Here is a 22674-nt window from a genome sequence, read left to right as displayed (position 1 = left end):
CCTGCTTGTCTCACTTCTGAAGAACTCCCAATAACATTAGTCAAAGGAGAGTAGTGATCTGGGGTGCAATGGTTAATGAGAAGCACCATTCTTGCCAAAACCTCTTATATTGTGCAAAGGGCATGACAGTGATTTACAGAACCCTGCAGCGATCCAGAATGAAATGCAATAAGAAGAAGGTACAATGCTTTCTTCTGGCACCACTCTGCCTGGTTGTAGTGATATACCCCTTACTCCTATTTCCTAATCAGGGTACTCCTCCAGAGCTCTCTTACCGCTCACTCCTTTCCTGTACACCTAACTCCGCAGCCCCCCCTCCTGATTGCTCTCAACTTCTCTTCCTTCTGCATCCTGTCCCCACTCAGACACAAGCTCTTTGTACTCACTTATACACTTGCTGAGGACTCCTATGCCCAGACAACTCACTTGCCTGTCCTGTCCTTCTCACCTGCCTTCAGTCCCCTCACTCTAGTCTCTGCCCTGCCCTCACATACACTTTCTCCATTTGGCAGTCAGGAGGTTGCATGGTGACTGGCACTGTGGCAGAATTCAGGTTGCACTGTTGAAGGGATAATTCCTGGGCAGCTCCTTGCCACCTCAGAACCTGAGGCTGTGAAAGGCCCTGACATGCCACAAATACACTTTCCCCAGCTGTGACCCTGTGCTGCCATGCCTTGGTTACAGTACCCAGCCCATGTCCTTAGAAGCTCTGAGGAAAATCAATGGGAGTGAGGCAGAGCTGTCTCCAGGTGCAGATACTCTGCACTCCACCCCACTGAAGGACTGGATAATGAGGAGGAGCCAGATTTGAGAGCTGCAGGACTGGTGCCTCAGGTGTACTGTGCATGCCCCACCTTCCCCTGGCTTCCACTCCTACAGCTCTGTCATGTAATTGCTAACAGCTGCTGGGGAGAGAGCACGAGGAAGTGTCTCTCTCTCTCAATGCTGGCTGGAGAAAGGGAGAGTAAAATATGCTACAACGCTGAGCTACTCAGAGGGGGCTGTTAGACAGCTGAGAAGACATGGAAGTGGTAGGTATTGCTCTATTGTTGCTGCTCTTTGGTTTCCCGATGCTAAGGGTACTGGATATTCTGCATGTCTGGTGTGATATGTTTGCTGTTAGACTTTTTTTGTTCTCATTTGTAGTGTCAGGTAACTTACATACCTGTTCACATCTTTGACTTCTGAGCATTGCCTGAGGAGACCATCCCAGGCAGCTTGTCTTCTTTCTGCTGATAGCTTGATGGGGTTAGCTGGGTTTCTTGTTCTGCTTCTTTGGTAGAAATAATGTCACTCAAGGGGTTGGGAAAGAAACTTCAGTCAGGGGTGTTGTGTTCTCCACCAGCTCTTTCTCTCTGTGTCAGTTCTGATACCAGTTTGTACTGAACTCCTCCTCTTGGCTTGCTCCCAAGCGCTGGTTGATTTGCAGGGAAAACCTCACTAGCTAGTTAACAGGTGATGCACGCTGAGCATATCTTAACGAGAAATAGCATAGTCCAGGAAGTATGTGGCAAGACTCCAGCTGGCTGTAGGGAATGTATCAGGTACGGTCAGAGTGCAGTTAGGATTCAATGTTTAGGAAGACAAGCTTCTCTGATGCATTTTCTGTTCAGACTTCTCCAACCCATAACTTTCACAAAGGGAAACTGCAGTTCTTTCTTTCAAATCTGGCATGGGTAGTGTCTCTGAGTGGGGTTATGTTTTCTTATATCAATATTAAATTGCCAGTTATCTTATATATGTATCGACTGATCCTAGCTAGACACTATTACCAGCACCAATGGCCGCGGCTGTGCCTCTAAGACAGAGCCTTTGTTTTGATTAATCTTTATTGGAATAGCAATTTATTTCCAGAAGGGGAAGTAAGTTAAACTTCTTAATGTCCCTTTCCAAGCTCTCCATAAACAAACTGTTGCTTGGCTGTAAAATATCTGTAGCTTTCGAGCATGAGACTGTCTATGGCTCTCTTTTTAAGCTGTTGCTGTACCTGCTAAACATTGTAATAGCAGGGCAAATAATTCACTGAATACTTTGTGTAAGTGTCTAGCAATCTTTTAAATATAATAACTTAGTGAAACCTCTTTCATTGCTCGAGTGGCTCTAATTTATAGCTATCTGCCTCTTACCACAGCCTTGGGACCTTTTCATGCGCTCTCAGAAGGCTGACCTTGAGACTTAATATATAGCAACTAGTAGCTTGAGAAATATACAGGATTGAGGTACAGAAATAAAACAAACAGCACTTGCTTAGCACTGGGAGAACAACTAGATACATTCCAGGAGGATAGGTCCATCAACAGCTATTAGCAAGGATGGATAGGGATTGGCTTAGCCACTCTTTGTCAGAAGCTGGGAATGGGCAAGAGGGGATGGATAATTTGATCACCTGTTCTGTTCATTCTTTTGAGGGCACCTGGCATTGGTCATTGTTGGAAGACCGGACACTGGACTACGTGGGCCTTTGGTCTGATCCAGTATGGCTGCTCTTACGAGATTAGCCACATGGTACATCTGAGCACAACTGACCTCTTGTGTCACAAGCTGAATCTGTGTAAAAAGTTTGCATTTAATGTTGGATCTACTCAGATCTGGCAGGTTTGAAATTACTCTGATCCTGTCAGGAAGAGGTTTATGTAGCTTAAAGGGGATGTGAATCCTTCCAGGACACTTTAGTTCTATTTTTTTTTTTTTCAACCACCCAACTTTTCCTGGAAGTCCAGTGGGGTTTCCCCTGTTTGAGCACCTGATACTCCTGGTGATCTCTCTCCATCTTGTATCTTTTGGCAACAGGCCTGTACCACTCCTGCAAGATCTCCTTTGGCTTTTGGAAGATCTAGGAAAAAGACTTGACCTTTTCATATGCCTTCACCCACAAGAGGCAACTGAAAAGGAAAACTCAGCCTTTACCCCTGCAGCAGTCTTTCTATTGTCAAGTGGCTAATAGGTTTCACTTCTAAGCTCTTCATAAGGCTTACTCTATCTGGAATTGAAGCTTCCTCACTGTGGTTCCCATGGACCTTGAGGCTACTGTTGTATTAATTTAAATGGAATTTATGGGCCAAAGTGGTTAGAATTACCTACTTACACAGCAACATTAAACACTTTCAAAAAAAGTTCTGTTCTGTTGGGGGGAGGGATAGCTCAGTGGTTTGAGCATTGGCCTGCTAAACCCAGGGTTGTGAGTTCCCTTCTTAAGGGGGCCATTTAGGGATTAGGGGCAAATCTGTCAGGGATGGTACTTGGTCCTGCCATGAAGGCAGGGGACTGGACTTGATGACCTTTCAAGGTCCTTTCTAGCTCTATGAGATAGGTATATCTCCATAAATGAAATGGTGTACAGAGACCTCTATCTGGGTCATACAAATACCCTTAAAATCCATTTACCTGTTTATTAAGGACACAGAAAAGAAAAAGAAATGTGAAAGCATTACTGTAAGATATTACTTAAAAGACATGAAATGAAAGTTTTCTTTCCCTTGCACTGGAAAGGTGTATGTGGGTTTTTGGCTCAATTTTTTTCAGCAGGAAAGATTCTCTTATTTGATCAGCTAGATGGTATGAATTGGCTATTTTGAAATTATCCTTTTGAGGAAAAGAGAAGTCAGTTGAGATGGGCTGGAGCTGGTGGTATAGCCAATGAAGTCCAAGCCTTCTTCCTACAGAACAAAAAAGATGCATGAGAGGGGAGAGAGAAGAACAGCCAAGGTAGAGAAAACAGCTTCTGTCTCCAGTGTTGACTCTCACCTGCAGACTTGCTGCTGGTGAAACACAGGCAAAAAAAAAAAGGTTGTCTTGTCAGGCTTAACCTGACCTCTCATTAAACAGAAGGAAAAAAGGGAAGAGATGTAAAGCGAGAAAGGAAAGGGAGAGGAGAGTCTCCTATTCCAGGGGGTGAGTAATGTCATAGGACTTCCTCTCTGGGGTGAAAGAAGATGCTAGGACTTACTGGCACACCCAGCACTGGTCCCATCACCCCTAGCAAGGGAAGGCAGGCCTGGATCCCTGAAAGGGGTAGGGCTGGCAGAATGGTTGTGGCTGGGGCAACAGCCCTTCCTGCCCAGCCAGTCCTTCACAATCAATGGCCAGGAGCCCTGCAGCTGCAGCAACAATATTTAAAGAGTCCAGGGTTCTTGGCCACTGCCATGGCAGCTGGGAGCCCTGGACCTTTTTAAATCTGCAGGCCCAAGGGAAGCTGCCCTTTCTGCTCACCTCCTGTTGGTCGCCCTGCTGGACCCTACTGGCAGGGCTGCTGATGGGAGTGGAGCAAAAATTTGCCCATCTGTAGACTGATCTGGTGCAATCTGGTGAGGACATCTCTAAAGATGGCTTGGGAAAAAGGGGTGTAGTGGTAGCCATAATAGTGAATGTCACTCCAGTAGCCAAGTTTTCTATCCAAACTCTTTTCTTAAATCATCCAAGGGAGTAGTGGGTGGACTGTCCTGTCGTCATTTTGTCTATGAGTTCAGTCTAGTTTCCAATACATCAATTCTGGTTCCACACGTTTCTTGTTCACCAGGCATCCTCTCAACACAGTCCTTGGGTTAGAATCAGGAGGCTTTTTCATTTGGATTGATTCAGTCTTTGTCTCCCTTCTGCAACTCTTCCCACCAACATTTTGTTGTTTTTATAGATTATTGTGACATCTTACCAAATTACTCACGTTTTACAATTGAATTCACAGTAAGCATAAATGTATAGACCCAATGATCACAACAGCACCATGCCAGTCTTTGCAGGATACTCTCCATGTGTGCTGGTTTCCTTTCCCACCACATTGTGTTTTGGATGCTGTCTCGGCAAAGAGCCTGAACCACACCCTATTTCTCCTCCTGAAATTCATGGGGATTTGAGGAAGCTGTGGCCCTACCAGGAGAACCCTAAGACACCTAATAGATTGGTGAGGGTGCAGGGCAACCATGGATTCTATTGTGAAACAGGGCTCTAGAGGATTCGTGTATGCTTGAGATGGGCTGTGTTGCTGGTGTGTGTGTTTGTTTAAAGAGCCTCCCCATCCCTTCTCTTTATCACCACCATTAATTGCTGTGTTCTAGAGTATCCTCCTTCAGACTTGGTCTAGCCTCCATTATGTGCACCTTGCTGTGTGAAATGTTACATCAGTTCAATTGTTACGGGGGTTACAGAATTGCTGAGTCTCTGGGCAAAGTGGGAAGGGGGAACTCTGTGGCTACGTCTACACTGGCATGAATTTCCGGAAATGCTTAAAACAGAATAGTTTTCGTTATAAGTATTTCCAGAAAAGAGCATCTACATTGGCCACAGATGCTTTTCCCGAAAAGCCCTTTTTCCGGAAAAGCATCTGTGGCCAATGTAGACGCACTTTTCCAGAAAAGAGCCCCGATTGTCATTTTCGCGATCGGGGCTTTTTTCTGGAAAAGTCTACTGGGCTGTCTACACTGGCCCTTTTCCGGAACAGTGTTCCAGAATAAGGACTTATGCCCGAGCGGGAGCAGAATAGCTTTTCCGGAATAGCGGCTGATTTTTGTACAGTAGAGCGTCGTTGCTTTTCTGGAAATTCAAGGGCCAGTGTAGACAGCTCGCAGCTTATTCTGGAAAAGCGGCTGATTTTCCGGAATAAGTGGCTCAGTGTAGACACAGCCTGTGCGTCCAGTGGGGGTGGGACCTCCAGCAGAAAGGGCGGGGCTCAGGCAGCCAGCCAGCTCTCAATACTGCATTGAGTCCCCCCGGCCAGCCTTTAGTGCTGCCTCCTACTGACAGTAATTTTAAGAGCCCGGGGCTCCAGTTGCTGCTACTGCAGTGAGGGCTGGGAACCCTGAACCCTTTTGAATCACCTGGCCCTGGGACAATTTCCCCTTTCTCCCTCCTTCCACCCCCGTCAGCAGGCCTGAATTGTTATACTTCATAAATAGGCATAATCTCTGTGATTATGCTGCCATGAATGATTTACCCACACTTGACGCTGCCATACATACAAGAACTACCTTTCCTAGGTCTGTGTTTCCTGAGCACCGAAAATGTAGAAAAAAGCACCAACAACCTGAATCTGGAAAGGTTTGTAACATATTGCTTTTCCAAGATTCTGTGTGGAAGGGATGGGGAGGAATAGGAGAATCTAAAATAGTATAGCTGCAGTTAGCATAAAGCTTTAACATCTGACTTTTTAAAAAGCACTCTTCATTCCTAGACTCCTCCTTTGCAAAGTGGAAAAATAGCATCTCAGCAGAGTACAGACACTTAAAGAAGCCAGGGTGCAACTATGTAACCTGTCAATTAATTAAGCAAAGTGCTTATAGTTGCCATTTGAAGACAAGAGAAATAACCTGAGGGAAAGAGGGATTTGTATTCACATCCCTTTTAATTAAGGCAAGAATGGGGAAAGGGAGGACACAGAATAGTTAACTCTTTCCTTCCAACTATGCCATGTGATGGTTAACAAACAGGCATGAGTTTAATGAATTAGGTACATTGTACCAAAGGTGACACGCCTTGCTTACCATGCTGATTGCATTTATAAGCACAAAAAACCCCTTGTTTCCTCACCTCCATCAGACATAGGCAACTGTATTACCCAGTTTCTCAATCACCTGAAATGTGTTTAAGGTGCTATAAACAGTGTTAAGTACTTCAGCTGTAGCTTCAGTATACACAGCTGCTTGGTGTCCCTCCAAGAGAAACAAGGGCACCTTATTTTGTCCCATTGTCTATTTGTAGTCATGGCTCTCTGTGGTGATTTGGCTAGAGGGTGAATCGGTTTTCTTTCTGTCTGGAAATCTCCATTCCCTTTAAACTCTGTAATAGACGAGTCAAGCTTCTCCTAGCGCACCACACAGCTGATCCCTAATATGAAATACAATTGAAGCAATTCACTCTCCTCTAGGGGTAGATTTGTCGTGTGAAAGGAGTAATGTTACTTAAAGGTGTTATTCAAGAGAAATAGTGTTTAATAACTTCAGTAAAACCTCAGTATGCCATTCATTTGTTCTGCCATAACTTTAAGGGTCTAAAATATGCTTCCCCCCCTCGAACCTGAAAGAATGAATTTCTGTCCTAAATTATTTTTTCCAATTTCCTCATTAGACAGGTTATGGCGAAGTATCACAATTCTTTGCATTGAGCTAAACTGGTGCACCTAATGTAATCCTGGCATATAACAAGTTTTATGGAGCAGTTCAAGGATGTGAGTAGCTCATAAATCTGACATCAGGCTCTCTTTTTAGTTTTGCCCAGGACCGAATTCAAAAGAGGGTATTGCGGATAAAATCAGACTCCTTATTTTTCATCATGGTACAGCAAAATGCCTGGGGCAAAATGGGACAAATCTAAAAAGCTCACCAAACTTTTCCCACACCTGTTTTAAAAACTTAGCATTTGAAAACAACAAATTGTTAATCTTTCAGGCAAAAACAGAAATAATGGTATCCTAACCCCTCCCCCCCTCCCCCCACATTTTGACTTTCAGGTTTCTTTCTGGAAGGGTTCAATTTGCTTTTACTAACTATATATTATTGTCTTTCCTACCCCATGTTATGTGTTCATCTGGCACTCTGAATAGGGGTAATCTCTATCTGAAGATAAAGGAATGTGTTGGAAATCTGATACAATTTCCATACTGCACTAACATGAGAGAAAAGAATGAGTTGAACTACTGCTTAGTCTAAGATGATACAACTTAGCCTCAAGTATTATTGATGAGGTCAGTAGGACCAGTTGTGACCAATTTACTCCAGCTGAAAAGATAACTTCATTATTTCCCCCATTCAGTGTATGCAGCTGTCTTGTTACCTAAAATATATCCTCACAGATGTGTGTGTGAAATTTGCCCTTGATATGAAGAAATCTTTGGCTCACTTACTGCTTAAACTAGGCTCTCTGGTATGAATGTGTCTGGTATGAATGCGTCTAGTTATCTCAGAACTCCCTCCAGGACTCTTTTCACTGTGCATCATTCAAAGGTATTATTGAATCATAGTTCTTACCTCCACCTCCCTCATTATTAATGATTCTGGAGTCCTAAACCTTTGTGTCTCACTTAGGCCCTGATCCCAGGTGATCTGATTGGCTTCTGCCCCCATTGTCTTTAATGGGATATTGGTGTGTTCAGTGCTTTGCAGGATAACAAGTACAACTGCACCTATTTTCCGATCCGTGTCTATGCAGGTCACTAGCTAGTGCAGCTTTAGCTGTGTTGGTCCCAGGATACGACAGAGAAAAGGGTGAGATCACAGCTTTTGCTGTTGATGGGAAGGGCAAGGTTTTGAACCACACAGCTCTTCCTCCAGTCTGGGAAATGTATTCCCAGCATCACAGCAAAAATGCAAGGTGGAACAGATATTGCAAGGGGCCATTTGAGGTAGAGTGGCTCATTAACACCTCTGTTGAAAGAGGACAAAAAGAGGGGGTTAGGAGGGTTGCTGGTTGGATTTATGGCACATTAGAGCAGTGTTTCTGTTCAGGACTTTCAATGTTTAGCAGAGTAATGAATTTAAGCTTCCACTGCTCATGTTTCTTTTGAGGACAACGAATGATATAGGTGAGATTGTGTTGTATCCGCTGGCGATAAGAGTAGTTTTGTGTGTCTCCTGTGTGAGTTCATTTAAGAGTGTAGCGATTGTCTTATTTCATCCACATAGCTGTTGTTGGGGCATTGGATGAGGTACATCACATGTTGTGATAGGCATGTGGAGAATACAACAATCAACACCTTTCAAGATCCATGGAACTGTGGAGATATACAGAACCTGCTGACATCCGACCTGCTGGGGTCTGATGCCACTTTCGTTTGATGTTGTGTGGGATTTGCCACTGAGGATGCTCTTGGAGAGGCTGTGGGGTAGTTTGAGACCTGGATGGAATCCTCATTGAGTAGGGGTGATGGCTGTTTGATATTCCTTAGGGATTCCAGTCTGAAGTAGCAGGTGACAAATAGGTGTGTGGTCAGAAGGGATTTTATTTCTGTATTGAAGCAAATTCTCTTGGAGTGTTTGAGTGGCCCATTCCATGATGCGATCTACTCCTTTGGTGGAGCATTCTTGTTTGGCTTCTCTCCAAGGGTGTGTTTAGACTACAGGGTTTTTTTCAAAAAAAGTGGCTCTTTTTTTTTGAAGAAAAAAAAAAAAAAAAAAAATTGTACTTGCGTCTAGACTACCGCCGCGTTCTGTCGACAGTGAATCGAAAGAATGCAGAGGTTTTCTCGAGCGGTAAACCTCATTCTATGAGGAATAACGCCTTTTTTCAAAAGTCATCTTTCGAAAAAAGGAGTTATTGCATGAAAACAGGGCTTTTTCGAAAGAGAGCGACTAGACGCTCTTTTGAAAAAGCAGGCCGCTTTTTTGAAAAATCTTCTTGTTGTCTAGACGCTCTTTTTTGAAAGAGCCTTTTTCGAAAGATATTTTCGAAAGAGGCTTGCAGTCTAGATGTGGCCCAACAGAAATTAGTTTAAAAAAGGTACTACTGTATATCACCCACTTTGTCTCTGTACCTGCAAGACATGTTGTTTGCTCCTTTTGAGGTAGGCATAAGGGGGGAGAATGTGTTTTATGCTGAAGTTGCTTGCCTAAATTAAGACACACAAGACTTAATAATGCTCTTCTATTGTGCTTAGTTTTGGATGATAGGTATATTATCTGCACCCTCTGGCAATTCATATGATGTTTTGTAAACATGCTATTAAATTCTACTTTCTTCCAAATGAACTATTTGCAGGGCCATTTGTTGTTTTTTGCCTTTTTGGAGAATGCCAATAAACTTTTTGTGGCTTCCCCCTCCTTTAGGAAGGAATAGGTGACTTCAGAGCGCTCAGAGCAAAATTTCAAAATGATTCCTGCTTTTCAAAGATGGTGCCACAGCCAGCCAAGAAGCCTCCTGTGGAAAGTTTACACCTACCCAGCACCGACACACAGGGTGTGTCCAGTCCTAGAATCCTAAACCACGGGAAAATACCGATATCAGAACACGAGGAGAGAGTTTGTTTAGCTGTGCATAGCTCAGAGCTCATGCAGTCCAAACCTTTGCTATTTCCTAGAGTCAAGCTTGGGAACTTGTATGTAGCAGGAAAGAATGAAGAGCCAAAGAAGAAAGTCTTGGAGAGAGCTGTCTGTGAAGATGCAACTCCTAGAGGGGATTCACAGAAACCCCGTCCACTTTCTTGCATTTATCAGCAGGCAGGTGTTAATACAAATTCAGAGGAAGCATTGATAAAAAACTCCTTTCGTCATACTCTGCAGATCTGGGAAAGTGCTTCAACTCAGGATGACAGAAAATGTGCAGGGTTTATAACACCACAGGGTATGAATGGGAATCATTCTACTCCCTTACGGGCTTTGAACTCTACCATCACAGCTGAGAACAGCAAAATTAGAAGTGCAGGGAAGGAGCACGTCCTGGATTTCTCTACTCCAAAGAACTCTTCACCCAGCAGAACTCCTGTACTTTCTCAGAATGCATCATCTCTCCTTCCATCCAGAGGCTACAAAAGAACTGAGCAAAACACGAAGGTGACTGGATTCTCTCAGCTTGCTTATGATCCCCACAAGCCAAGTGAGATCTCGCAGTATCTGAAAGGTAAAACCATCATCTCAGAATTGTTAGATGGTATTTCTATGGCAGATTCCAGCTGTGGTTTTCACTCTACCAGTTTTGAGGATTAGCCATCAGAACATTAATGTGGACCCATAAGAGAGACATCTGTTTAGATGGGTACCTAAACACTACAGTACTGAGCAGGCTTCCAGAGAGAACCCCCACCCCCTTTTTTGTTAAACCTAGTGGTGCTTTGATACCTAACTCGAAATGGTTTCCATTCTATCCAGGGTTTATCCTTGAGTTCAATGGTTCTCAGCACCCACACTATAAAAATTGTTCCAGCACCCTTGATCCATTCCCTATCCAGAACTGGTATTGAAGGGGGCATAAAACAGATTTTAGGTAGGAAAAGAAAGGATAATGAGTAACTGGCTAACTAGGTCCTTTAAAACCTGGAGTGGGGCAGGAGGGTTTGTATGTGTGTTCAAGTTCTGGAAACAGAGTTAAGGAAGATCCATGTGTTTCATTTGAATCAATTTGCCTATTCTTACCACTGAACGCAGGGCAGACTGATTTCTTGTGTCCTAGTATTCACATTTCATATGCTCTGCAAAAAATCCAGGGATTTGCTTTTTATATAAAGGTAACTCTTGAGTTTAAAATGGAGCCATTTTGAATCCTCAGATCCATACATTCTCCAACTTGGGGACATTCAGGTCCAAACTAAGAATGCTTTCTCTCCTTTGGGTATTCCTTCTAACAACATACTCCCAGGGAGACATGGAGCAGCAAATTAATTTTATCAGCTTCAGATTTAGTACCAAAATGTTGAAAAGAGTAAATCATGGTTTACTCTGGAAAGCTATCTTACTGGAACTGCATGTTCAAAAGTTACACTGCTGAAGTCTAGAAAATTAAATGTTACTGGCAGAGAAAATTCAATATAATTTTACAGTAAATCCAGATAAAGATTTCTCTCAGATGTGGCCAATTGTATAAGAATATGAAGAAACAAAGAGCCTTCTGCTTTCTTATTTCAACTTATGTCTACTCATTCTGTAGTATCATTGAAGAACTAGTTCCCCTTCCCCTCTCCCCCTTGCTGAGTATGTGTCAATGTAGAAAATGAGACTAGGCAAATTTTAAACTGTGGCCAAAAAGTTGGTAAGAATGTCAGTTAATGTAAACACTGTCCTGCATGAATTTTTACTTGAAATGAGAGAGAATAATTATAACTGATTATCCTTGTGGCTCTTGTTACAAACAGCACCAGAGTCTTTTCTCCATCCTTCTGGCCCAGAAAAGCAACTTGAGGTCAAGAACAGAAAGCTTCCAAAAATTAAACCACTCCCTTCAGTTCAATCTCTTGGTTCTCCTCCGAAGAAACCGCTAAGGCCCCCAAAAGTCAACCTCTCTGCCTTCCGGCAGTCCGCTTTACATGTTGGCAGAAGGAATGAAACTGGTAAGAGGCTTTTTTTTGTCTTAGTTCTAGCAAAGCTGGTTGAAATTTTATTTTATGGTTTTCCCATCAGAAAATGGTTTCAACTGAGACCTTGTTTATACTACATGCCACCATGAGCTGCACGCTGCATTAGAAGACTGTTTGCATTCTCACTGGCTGGTGTGAGAGAAACAGGGTAGTAAAAGGCTTGGGGCAAAGGGCAGCAAGGACAGGTCCCTCATGGTTTTTGTCTGTTTGTAGTTTTTGTTTTTTCCCAGAAAGGATCCAGGGGAAGCTTTGGGAGCCTTCTCCGTCCCCACGCCCCACCCGCTTCTCTGTTGCAAAAACCTGTCCTCACTGCCAGAGCTTTTCACCACAGGGGGGGAAAAACACCACTGCTGGAGTGGCAGTGGGATACTATACTGCTTTAAAAGTAGAGTGTGTGCGTGCGTGTGTGTGTGTGTGTGTGGAGGGGGGGAGGCACTGCTTGGGCATACAAAGAGTTATATGGTGTATATACCCTAGATTTAGGCATGAAGGGCTTTCTACTCACCTAAGACATGCATTAAGTAGCAAAGTAGTAGGTACATCTATGCTATCTGAATATGTAGCACCTGTATTCTATATGCCACCATGAGCGCAGATTTACCCTATATTGAAATGTTTTGTGGGAACAGGGTGATTTTGATGGAAAGCAGGGGGAGGGGGATCAACATTTTATTTTGACATATTACACATTTTACATCTGTTTTTTAAAATTGAAGCTCTTCGGGATTTCTGTTCTGTGAAAATATTTGACTTTATTCAGATTAGAATCAAAATAAAATTTTGATATACTGAAATGTCCCATGGACAGAGGCTATTTTCCTACCAGCTGTAGTTTCCAGGTATTGTTTTACAGATTATTGTTGCTCGAAATGTTAGTTGATCTTTCGCTCTCTTGAGTGTTTCAATGTCAAGTTCCCAAAACTTCTGAGTCTACAGCTGTGGACATGCACAATGCAATCAATAGATGTTGGTGCTCCAATCTCCCCTTTTAAATGTTAAATTAAGAAGTAAAGCTTTAAACCCTCAAACATTGGAAAAACTGAACTTTTGCATTGGTTGGGGTAAACTTAACTCCTTGGATCTGCATGTGTGGTATTCTGTGGATAATAATTAAAATTTCTCAAGTCATGTTTGCCTTTGGCAATCATGCCACTGTAGCTATCCATCCATCACGGGAGCGTGTCTGCTTCTCATTAGCGGTGGCATGCTAAAATTTCTTGTGGGGTGAGCTAGCTAGCTAAAGTACAAACACCCTTGGATCCTGTGTTTCTGTGTACTTGGTGTGGCTAGCATGCACGACACTGCTATTTTTGGTACACTTTCTCAGAGGAGACAGAGAGAGAGAGCGCGCGCTTTCTGCAGAAAGATTTGTTCTGGGACTCCATTAATAAAGTTTCCATGAGCATTCTAGCTCTCGCATTTTCTATTTAAATGATCACCGATTGTTAGTTGTTGAAAGCTTTCTTTTAAAACTGTAGACTCCCTTTCTTGGCCAACTCCCTTTGCTGTTCTATTATTTATATACACAAAAGGAGAATGGCCATATTGGGTCAGACCAATGGTCCACTGAGCCATTGACCTATTTCAGAGAGACCTATTTCACTTTTCTGAAAGATCCATCTCCTGCCATCCACTTCTAGCAGTCAGGTTTAGTGATGCTCAGGGCATGGGCTATTGCCCATTGATGGGCTTAGCCTCTATGAAAATGTCTAATTATTTTTTAATCCAGAGAGTATCTCCTGGTAAAAAGGTCTACAGGTTGACTGTACCTATCAAGGAGAAATATTTCTTTGTTTTTAACCTACTGCTTATTAATTTCATTGAGTAACTCATAGTTCTTGTGTTTATATGAAGGGGTAAATGACAACTTCCCCATGGCTATTTTATCCCTCCCATTCCTGATTGTATAAACCTCTGTCTTCATTTCCCCTTACTCATCTCTTTACCAAGCTGAAGGTTCCCAGCCTTTTAAATCTGTCCTCAAATAGAAACTGTTCTGTGACCTTCATCATTTTTATATCCTTTTCTGTACATTTCCTGTTCTAATCTATCTCTTTTGAGATGGGGCAAACTAGAAAGACATGCAGTATTAAAGATGTGGGTGTATCATGGATTTATATAGTAACCTTATGATATTTTCTATTTTATGTATTCCTTTCCTCATGGCTCCTAACATTGCTAGTTTTTTTTAATGGCTGCTGCACACAGAATGGATGTCTTCCAGAAAATAATCGTTGATGACTCCATGGTCTCCCTTCCTTGAGTGGCAACAGCTAATTCAGATCCCAATGCTTTGTATAGTTAGGATTATTTTTTTCCAATATGCATTATGCTTACCAACACTAAATTTCATCCTCCATTTTGTATGTTTTGGACTTCTCTAGCTTGAGTAACTTTTTTGTATTGTTTGAAGATTTTTGCCACCTCTCTGCCCCCTCCTCTTTTCAGATTTATGAATGTTTAACAGCACTGGTCTCAGTACAGAGCCTTGTGGAACCCTCTCTCTACAGTGAGAACTGTTTATTTGTGCAAACCAGTTGAAATTATGTAAAAAATAGAACTGAGACACAGAAAGGAACAGAATGTGTTGGAAGAGTCAACATGTTTTTTCTAATGGGAAATCTTGCCTCACCAATCTATTACTTGATGTCCCCCACAAATTGCATGTGGACAAGGATGATCCAGTGGATACAGTATCAAAGACTTTCTAAAAAAGACCTTGTACTTGGGCTCATTGAAGGCTCTCCAGGTAAGAGGGCAAGTCCTCAGTGGATCAGTAACAGGCTAAAAGACAGAAAATGAAGGGTGGGAAGTTAGGCTTTCTGGACTGTAATTGCCTGGATCGCCTCTGGGAGCCTCTTTTAAAAATCAGTGTCACCACTATCTGCCAGTCATCTGGTACGAGGTCTGATTTAAATACGGTTGCCAGGTGTCCGGTTTTGAACTGGACAGTCCAGTATTTGAGCTTTCTGTTCGGGGAAACAAATTGAGAAAATATAAATGAGAAAATATACATGTCCGGTATTTTCTAAATAAGATGTAATATAGATTGTGATTAGGGTCGGCCCGAGCCATTTGTGTGCCCCGGGCCCTGGGAGCGCAGCCCCGCCCCCTGGCGCATGTGTGGCCCCACCCCAGCCTGGTCTGGCAGCCCCACGTGGTGCCCCCTACAATGGGGTGCCCCAGGCAGTAGCCTGGTCAGCCCATAGCTTGAGCCGGCTTTGATTGTAATGTAATGTCAAGTGTGTCAGGTATTTTTGTTGAAACCATCTGGCAACCCTAGAGTTAAGTAATTGGTTACATACCACAATGGCTTGTTGTGCAACTTTATATTTGAGTTTCCTCAGAACTCTTGGGAGATCTGGTCTTGCCTTTTTATCAACTGGTTCCTAAACCTCCTTGACTGACAACTCTGGTACAATTTTTCAGATTTGCTGTAAAACTATCTAATTTCCGGAGGTATCACCCACAGTGTCTGCAATGAATTATTTTAACTTCTCCACAATGGCTTTGTCCTCCATGAGTGCTTCTTAAGAACTTCAGCACTATTGATGTGGGGTTTTGTTGTTGTTGTTTTAAGTGCATCAGGATCTGGAAACCTGCCTCACAAAGTTGCTGCTAGTTTTTTTGTTTTTTTTGTTTTTAACTCTTTATCTAGTGTCTCTTCAGATTATATTTTGGCCTGTCATATTATACTTGACTTGCCAGAGTTTCCGCTCCTTTCTATTTTCCTCACTAGGATTTGACATTGAATTTTTAAAGAATACTTTTTGTCTCTCCCCTCCCTTTTTAAATTCTTTTTTAGCTTTCCCCAAAAGGTTCCTGGGTTCTTCATAAACCTAAATCACTCATCCAAACACCATTTTTTCTCATTCACTCATTGAGATTCTGCAGTTCTGCCTGTCTAACTGGCCTTGTGTGTGAAACTGGAAGCATTTCAGAGAATGTTACCATGGGAGCCCTGGAAAGAGATTGAAGTCCTAGTAGCTTAAATTTGTCCCTCAGATCCTCCCTCCTACCTTTCCCTATGTCATTGGTATCTACATCTACCATGACCACTCTCTTCTCCCTAGCACTGCTCACATTTTGTTTGGATGCCTCAAGATGTCCACAACCTTTGCACTTTGCAGGAAATTCCTCATGTGGTTCTCCTTGTCACCTCAAACCCAGCTATTGATATTTATGATGATTGAATACCCCTTTATTCCCCAGGCCTGCCAACAGGAGGGGCAAAGAGGGCAATTGCTGCAGGGCCCTGAGATTCAAAAGGTGATGGCAGCAGTGGTGGCTGGAGTCCCTTGCCCTTTAAATCACCGTTGGAGGGCCCCTTCCTTCCTCTCAAGGTCTTGTCCCTTCAGGGTGTGCATAGCTCAGCCTCCCCCACTTTGCCCAGGGAGCCAACAAGTTTCCCTGTTGTTACATCTGTTTCCTAATAACTAGAGGGAATAATTGCATATAAAAAAGGACATACAGACAACTTTAAAAATTGTTTACACCTGGATATCTGTCTGTCAATATCCCTCTTTGCCATATGATTTTTAATATAGCTGTCACTCTGATTACTGTGCTACTCAACCCACTGTCTTGTTCCAGTGTCACAGCAACTATATTTTGTTTGCCGTTTGCCAAATGCTGTTTTGTCTTTTGTTTTTTTAATTTTTAGCTGCTGTAGATGATGACTACATGACTCCTGAAAAGTAAGTATGTCAATTTAACTTTGTGGCCTAAGAAACATGTATATTCTTAGTTCTGATGATGGGACACACTTGTAAGCAATGAAATGCTACTTTTATAATTCCATTATGCACAATTCTTGCATTTAAATGTTCTAGAAAAAATCCTCCAGAAGAAAGCATTTATTGCATTGTGTGGATTAACTAAATTACGTATCTGACTGGTATAATTCCTGTTTGAGACAGCCTAGGTAGCAGAAGGTATTAATAATAGGAGTTTGTTCTTGCTAGATTATTTGTTTGACAGGAGCCTGGCCAGGTCTCTGGGTTGGTGTTACTTCTTGCCAGTATGAACTGAGTTTGGTGTTCCTTATAGAAGTAGGTGTGTCCCTACTCCCCCTTCTCCCATCTGACCCTCTCATTGGCGGCCTATTTACTGAGTCTAAGATACGAATGGCTAGCAACCAACTTACCCTCTCAGTTCTAGGTGTAGACCTGGTACACGCATACAATAACGTCTTAAAGCCTACACGAAAGCTGTAAACTTTACAACAACAAAGGAAGGAAAATGTTGTAATTCCTAAGTCTTTAGAATGTCATGCAGTAATAACTGGAGATATTTCAACTTGGAAAGCAAGGGTCACAGGTGGCTTGTGAATTGACCTTGCAAAGAAAAGCACGCTTAAAAAAAAATGCTTGCAGCAGGGGGCCTTGCACTCATTTCCTGTCCTCTGCTCTCTCTGAACTTCACAAAGGCTAAACTTCCCTTTGTGCGCGCTTGTGTGTGTAGCTGGTTCTTGCTAGTACTCTTTTGTTTTGTCTGCAGTAAACACTACATGACACGCTTTCTGACAAGCTGTCATCTGGTTTCAAAGCAGATTGTTTACCACCCACGTGTATGTGGGTATCCCCTCCCAACCACCTCCTCGCTTCCCACATTCTCTAGCTTGAAGTTTCAGAAGTGAAATGCTTTGAGAATTGTTGCTGAAACAAAGACCTGGCATAATCTGCAGGTGCTGGAGATTTACTGTTATCCTTATCTGTCAGTGGAAAATGATTTTGATCTTTTGTTCTGTTTATGCAGCAGACCTAAGGTATGTGAAATTTTGCTCCCTCTCCCTGCTTTGCATTTGCTAATATTTGTGATTTTTGGAATGGGATCTGTGTAGCTAGAGTTCTCAACTGGCCACCTCATAGGTACCCCTTTGAACCTGTAGCAGTACATTGATTCCTAGGTACTTTAGACTACTTGTATGCTTAAACCTAAGTATCCGCATTAATGGCCTTAATTTGGCAGTTGGAATAGCCACACTGATGATCCCCTGAGTGTCAGCAGTAGAAAGTCAGGTTTGCCTCAGTTGATGCTTTCAAGATTAATCACTGCTTCAAAAGGTTGGTACCAACGCAACTACACGGAGGCCTTTAGAGCCTCCCAGAGAGAACACCGGAACTGGCTGTACTGAGGGACTTTGGTGAAGAGTTAAGAGGGCTGGGTAGAAGGAATGTATCTTGGGGTAGGTAAATGGATTCCATTTTGGGTTCTGTAAGAGAATGTGCCCCTTTTTGCTCCCCAAGATGCCTAAGTGTCAACATGTCTGTCAGGAAATCTCTGAAACCAGCTATCAGTGTCTCTCATGTCTGCTAGTTACTCACCCTCACAGAGGATGATGACCTACTACTACTCTCCATTAGACATTTTAGTTCAAATGGTGGCAGTCTGTGTAGCAGACCTAAAGGTTCCAGCCTTGCTGATGGTCCACATGGATTTGGATGTTCATGTTTCCATATGATGGAATTACTTTTTCCTGTTTGCTTATTTTAAAAACCTGGGGAAATACATGTTAAAACCATGGGGCAAGGGCGTATTTTGATATGTCTATTTATTTGCAACTGTTCAAAAATCTTATGCCAATATACCTACAGCAATTGGTGGTTCACCATTTGGCTGTTTGCTTTTAACTGACCAATTACATCACAAACAAAAAAGTCCTGTGGTAATTTGGCTGCATTACTTGAAAACTGGAACTGGTTCACGCCTTGCCTGTACTATCTGTGAAAAGCAAACACCATACATGTATCGCTTTGGGCAAGAATGTTTCTGTGGACACGCACCCTCTTTCTCATGAATATTCATGGATGAATACACACAAAAAGGAATATAATGGTTCAACTGAAAATTCATATACTTTAAATAACAGAGAGGGGGAAATGAATAGGGTGTAATTGTAATTTTCAATCTGTTACAATAAATACCACACACATTCCAAATGTCATTGATGTAAGCAGTTTATAAATTAACCAAGTTTCCTCATATCACCAAGCAGGAAGAGACTTTATTCTTCACGTGACCCACTGTTTATTAGCAATATAATTCTTGTTTTGAAATAATTGTTCAAATATATTGCAGCAATGATTAGATACCTTGGACTCTGAATAGGAGTGATAGTAGGTTGTTAAATATTAAACTGTGAAATGATCCAACTTGAGTTGCAATTCAATCTGGCCACATAAGACCAAATTCTTGGGGTTTATGTAGATAGCAATCATGGGGGGGGGGGGGAAGGGTAGAAATCTACCCATGTTCCATCCCCACCCCATAAGTTGGGTCTAGAACAGAAGGCAATAGCTATGCTTCCTTTAATGACTGACATTCTCATAGCGTTTGGAATGAGACTATGGACACTTTGCACAACCAAAATTATGCCTGTCCATAGACCAAGTCTCACAAAAGTTCTCAGACCCCAAACTGATCACGTAGGGATGTGGAAGGTGCAGTGGTTACAGGGCTGCTTGCATTTGTCCACTCCACATTGATCACAGGGTCTAACACAGCCCTGTCTACCGCAGTGAATTTTCCTGTGGGAAACATTCATTGGGCCATCAGCTGAAATCCTGCATGATGTTGGTGCATGGGGAGCGGGAGCGGGGAAGAAGCACAGGATGGCTAGAGCCCTTGAAATGTAAATATTTGGGGGTTGAGCTGTTTCTGCTTCCACAACATCTCATGGAGGCAAGAGGAGGATGTGACTATGTCCCACCCCATGTGCATGCCGACAGGAAGGGAGGTGGGGGCAAGAGTGGGACCTGGAGGAAGGGATGGAGCAGCTGTTGGAATACATGGGATCAGGCTGGCCACCAGGGAGCAGGTAAGAATCTGGTCCTGCCTTTTGGCCACCACAGAGTCCTATGGAGAAACCTGGGGCAAACTCAGGAGCATGTGAACCAGCTCCCAAGGTAACGTGGGAGACAGGACAGGGCATTAGAACCTGGGCAGAGGCCAGAAGGAGTGCACAAGAGCACCAGCCACCAGTGTGTGGGATTGGATAGTGCTCTGGACCAGAGTGGGACATGGTGTGTTGGCACATGGGGTGCGAGCTGGTGGGTGTTGCTCTCCCCTCCTCATGCTGTATAGCACAATTTGCAATGAATGCATAAAGTGACTGAACAACAAGGCATTGTGTCACTCCCATATGCAAGTTTTGCTTAATTTCTGGTAGATCCACTAATAAATAAATATGGGTGGTAGGGAGTCTTGTTTCACAAAAGAAAAGGCTAGTTTTTTAATAGTTGTGTCTCTAGCGCTAACTTCAGTATTTTATTTTTGCTAGTTTCTTTTACCATCTGACTTTTTTTCTGCTTAAAACACACTCAACGTTCCTACTACATTTAATGGCAGCAGAGTGACAGCCTAAAGGTTCCAGAAATGGTTTTCTGTTGAGGCTGATGAGACTCTCTGTTAAAATACCTTGTCAGTTGGCTTTCAGTAAAACTTTTTATGGTGTTTGTCCATCACTATTTCATCCTCCAATGTGCACGCTCCTATACCTATCCAATTGTCTCTTTTTTTTTTTTTTAATGCCAAGTGCAAAACCTCACTAAAAAATTGCATTAATGTGCAGAAATTGAAACCTTGTCTATTTACTGTGTGCTCTCCACAAAGCCTCTCCCACTTAAACTGGTTCAGAGTCTGCTAGAACTGGACTTCAAGCTGTGTGTGGTTTCTGCTCTCCCTTCCCCCATCCCAAGTAAAAATGTCTATGGTTCAGTGCTTCTATTCAATTTCAGTAGTGGTGAGGAAGCTGAAACTTCTGCACCTGGCTGGGCCCCACCCTGTAGAGAACTGTCAGTAACTGCACTTGAAAAAAGCAGTCTGGACTCTAAAATGCAAAAGTCTCTGCTGTTCTTGTGGTTACGTATTAGAAGCTGGGAAAGGACAGCTTGGTAGCTGGGGGACAAACAGACAGACTCTGATTTTTATATACAGTATATTAGTGGTCCCCAATGCGGTGTCCGCGGGTGCCATGGTGCCCGCCGGGGCATTTATGTGTGCACACCTAGTGACCAGGGCTGGCCCGAGCCATTCTTGCGCCCCGGGCGTGTGGTGCATGCGCAGCCCCCGCTCGGGCACGTGGCACATGTGAGGTGCTGCCCCTGGGCGTGCGGCGCATGTGCACCTCTGCCCCCAGGTGCTTGGCAGCCCCAAAAGGTTGGGGACCACTGCAGTATATTGTAGTAGATAGCTGTCTCTTTCTCATCCCTGCCCCCTGCTGGTCCAAAGGAGTTGTTTTGGCTGTCCTGAGGCCCATTTCCGGCTCCTTCCCAGACCCCGTGGCCATTCTGCAGTATAACAGCTTCCTACCAGACCCCTCCCTTTACCATTTTATGACAAACAATTGAATACCAGGAACATCCCATTATCCTAGCACAACCAAAACCTGACTTGGGATGTAAAATCCCAGTTTAATGTTAGGTTAACCTAATATTTAATGTTTAACATATTAAGTGGGGTCCTGGGGCTGCTGCTACTGTCAGCCACCTGATCCAGGTCCCTGGCCCAGCCCTCCTGCCTGTGGCAGGCTGCAGGCAGAAGCTGTCCCAGGCACCAGTTAAATGTTACCCGGCAAGCATCGCTTGGTAACTAGTTAACTGGTTTCCCATTCACATCCTTAATCCTGACCTTGCTTAAAGCTATAGTAAGAGGAAGCTGTATACACATTTGGTGAGCCTAGATCTTACCATTTAGGAGGCGTTCATGGACAGAGAGACAGATGCACATTTCTAAAATATATAGTAAGGTTTGTAGTCTCCTAGGCCTGAAGGGCCCCAAGATCCTGTTGTGCTGGTGCTGTACAAATATAGAACAAAAAGATAGCTCCTGCCCCAAAGAGACTACAACCTAAGTATGTCAAAATACAACAGAGTGATACAGACAGATCAATGGGGAAGTATAAGAAAATAAGGAGGCACTGTTGAGCGGCATGACAGGCTATGGTCTCTGTGCACAAGCAACCTATTAGTGTCGTAAGCTCTCCCCATCAGTGCCCTGAGGATTTCCATGCGTAATTTCAAGAGAACACTAGTGTGACTTGGTGTATTGACTACCTAAGTTTTGGTGATACAAAGTGTCCTCGGGCTCCTTGCAAAGTCGTGTTAATTTATTAGTGAAGTCATGGCTGCTGCCTTTTGTTCTGTACTCAGGTAGCATGGTGGACCCAAGTTGTGTGTATTTGGAGGATACATTGATAGGGTCTACACATCCCTTGTGAGTTTTTGTGTTTATACAAAACTCAGTAACTTCTGGCTTTACGTGGGCATGGTGTATTTCAACTGGATAATTTTATGGTTAAACAGTCTACATTCTAGAATAGATGTAGCATGAGACTGTGCATTTAGCTCTTAATTAGCATTCATTTGTCAGATTTTTAAAAAGTCTCCCCCTCTTTCTCTCATTATTCCCTAGCGCTAAATCTGAAGAACTACATAATTATGAAGAAACCATCTCCTATGTGAAACAATCTGGAAACTCTGTAACGACATGTGCTCTTCAAGATATTGTTAATTGTAAGTCTATTATGCCAGTTAATTATATGCATAGATAGAAATGGCATGGTTCCCCCTAATAGCTCAGTAGCAAATCTGAGTTAGTCTTTCACCAAAATGCCCCTAAAGCTGAATGTTCTTGCTTTACGACATAACCTATCCTTTCCACCTCTAGAGGGAAACAGACTTGTG

At 43.0% G+C, this 22674-nt stretch overlaps 1 protein-coding gene across 3 annotated transcripts in view; it reads left to right on the top strand.

The window, feature by feature from the left end:
- FYB2 (FYN binding protein 2) overlaps positions 1–22674 on the top strand; it is a 53520-nt gene that overhangs the window by 10924 nt on the left and 19922 nt on the right. For 2 of the 3 annotated variants that reach the window (XM_075936054.1, XM_014578784.3), the window contains exons 1-5: positions 838–1031; positions 9750–10539; positions 11768–11962; positions 16653–16686; positions 22403–22503. In XM_075936054.1, the coding sequence (XP_075792169.1) occupies positions 1023–1031; positions 9750–10539; positions 11768–11962; positions 16653–16686; positions 22403–22503 (1129 nt within the window). In that variant the 5' untranslated portion in view covers positions 838–1022. Of the gene's footprint in view, positions 1–837; positions 1032–9749; positions 10540–11767; positions 11963–16652; positions 16687–22402; positions 22504–22674 lie in introns of those variants that run through there. The other variant, XM_075936055.1, reaches the window with a different exon arrangement.

The sequence above is a fragment of the Pelodiscus sinensis genome, chromosome 9, assembly GCF_049634645.1.
Source record: "Pelodiscus sinensis isolate JC-2024 chromosome 9, ASM4963464v1, whole genome shotgun sequence".
Classification (NCBI taxonomy): Eukaryota; Metazoa; Chordata; order Testudines; family Trionychidae; genus Pelodiscus; species Pelodiscus sinensis.
The sequence above is the reverse complement of the archived record's forward strand: the minus strand, read 5'-3'. Positions and strand labels throughout refer to the sequence as shown.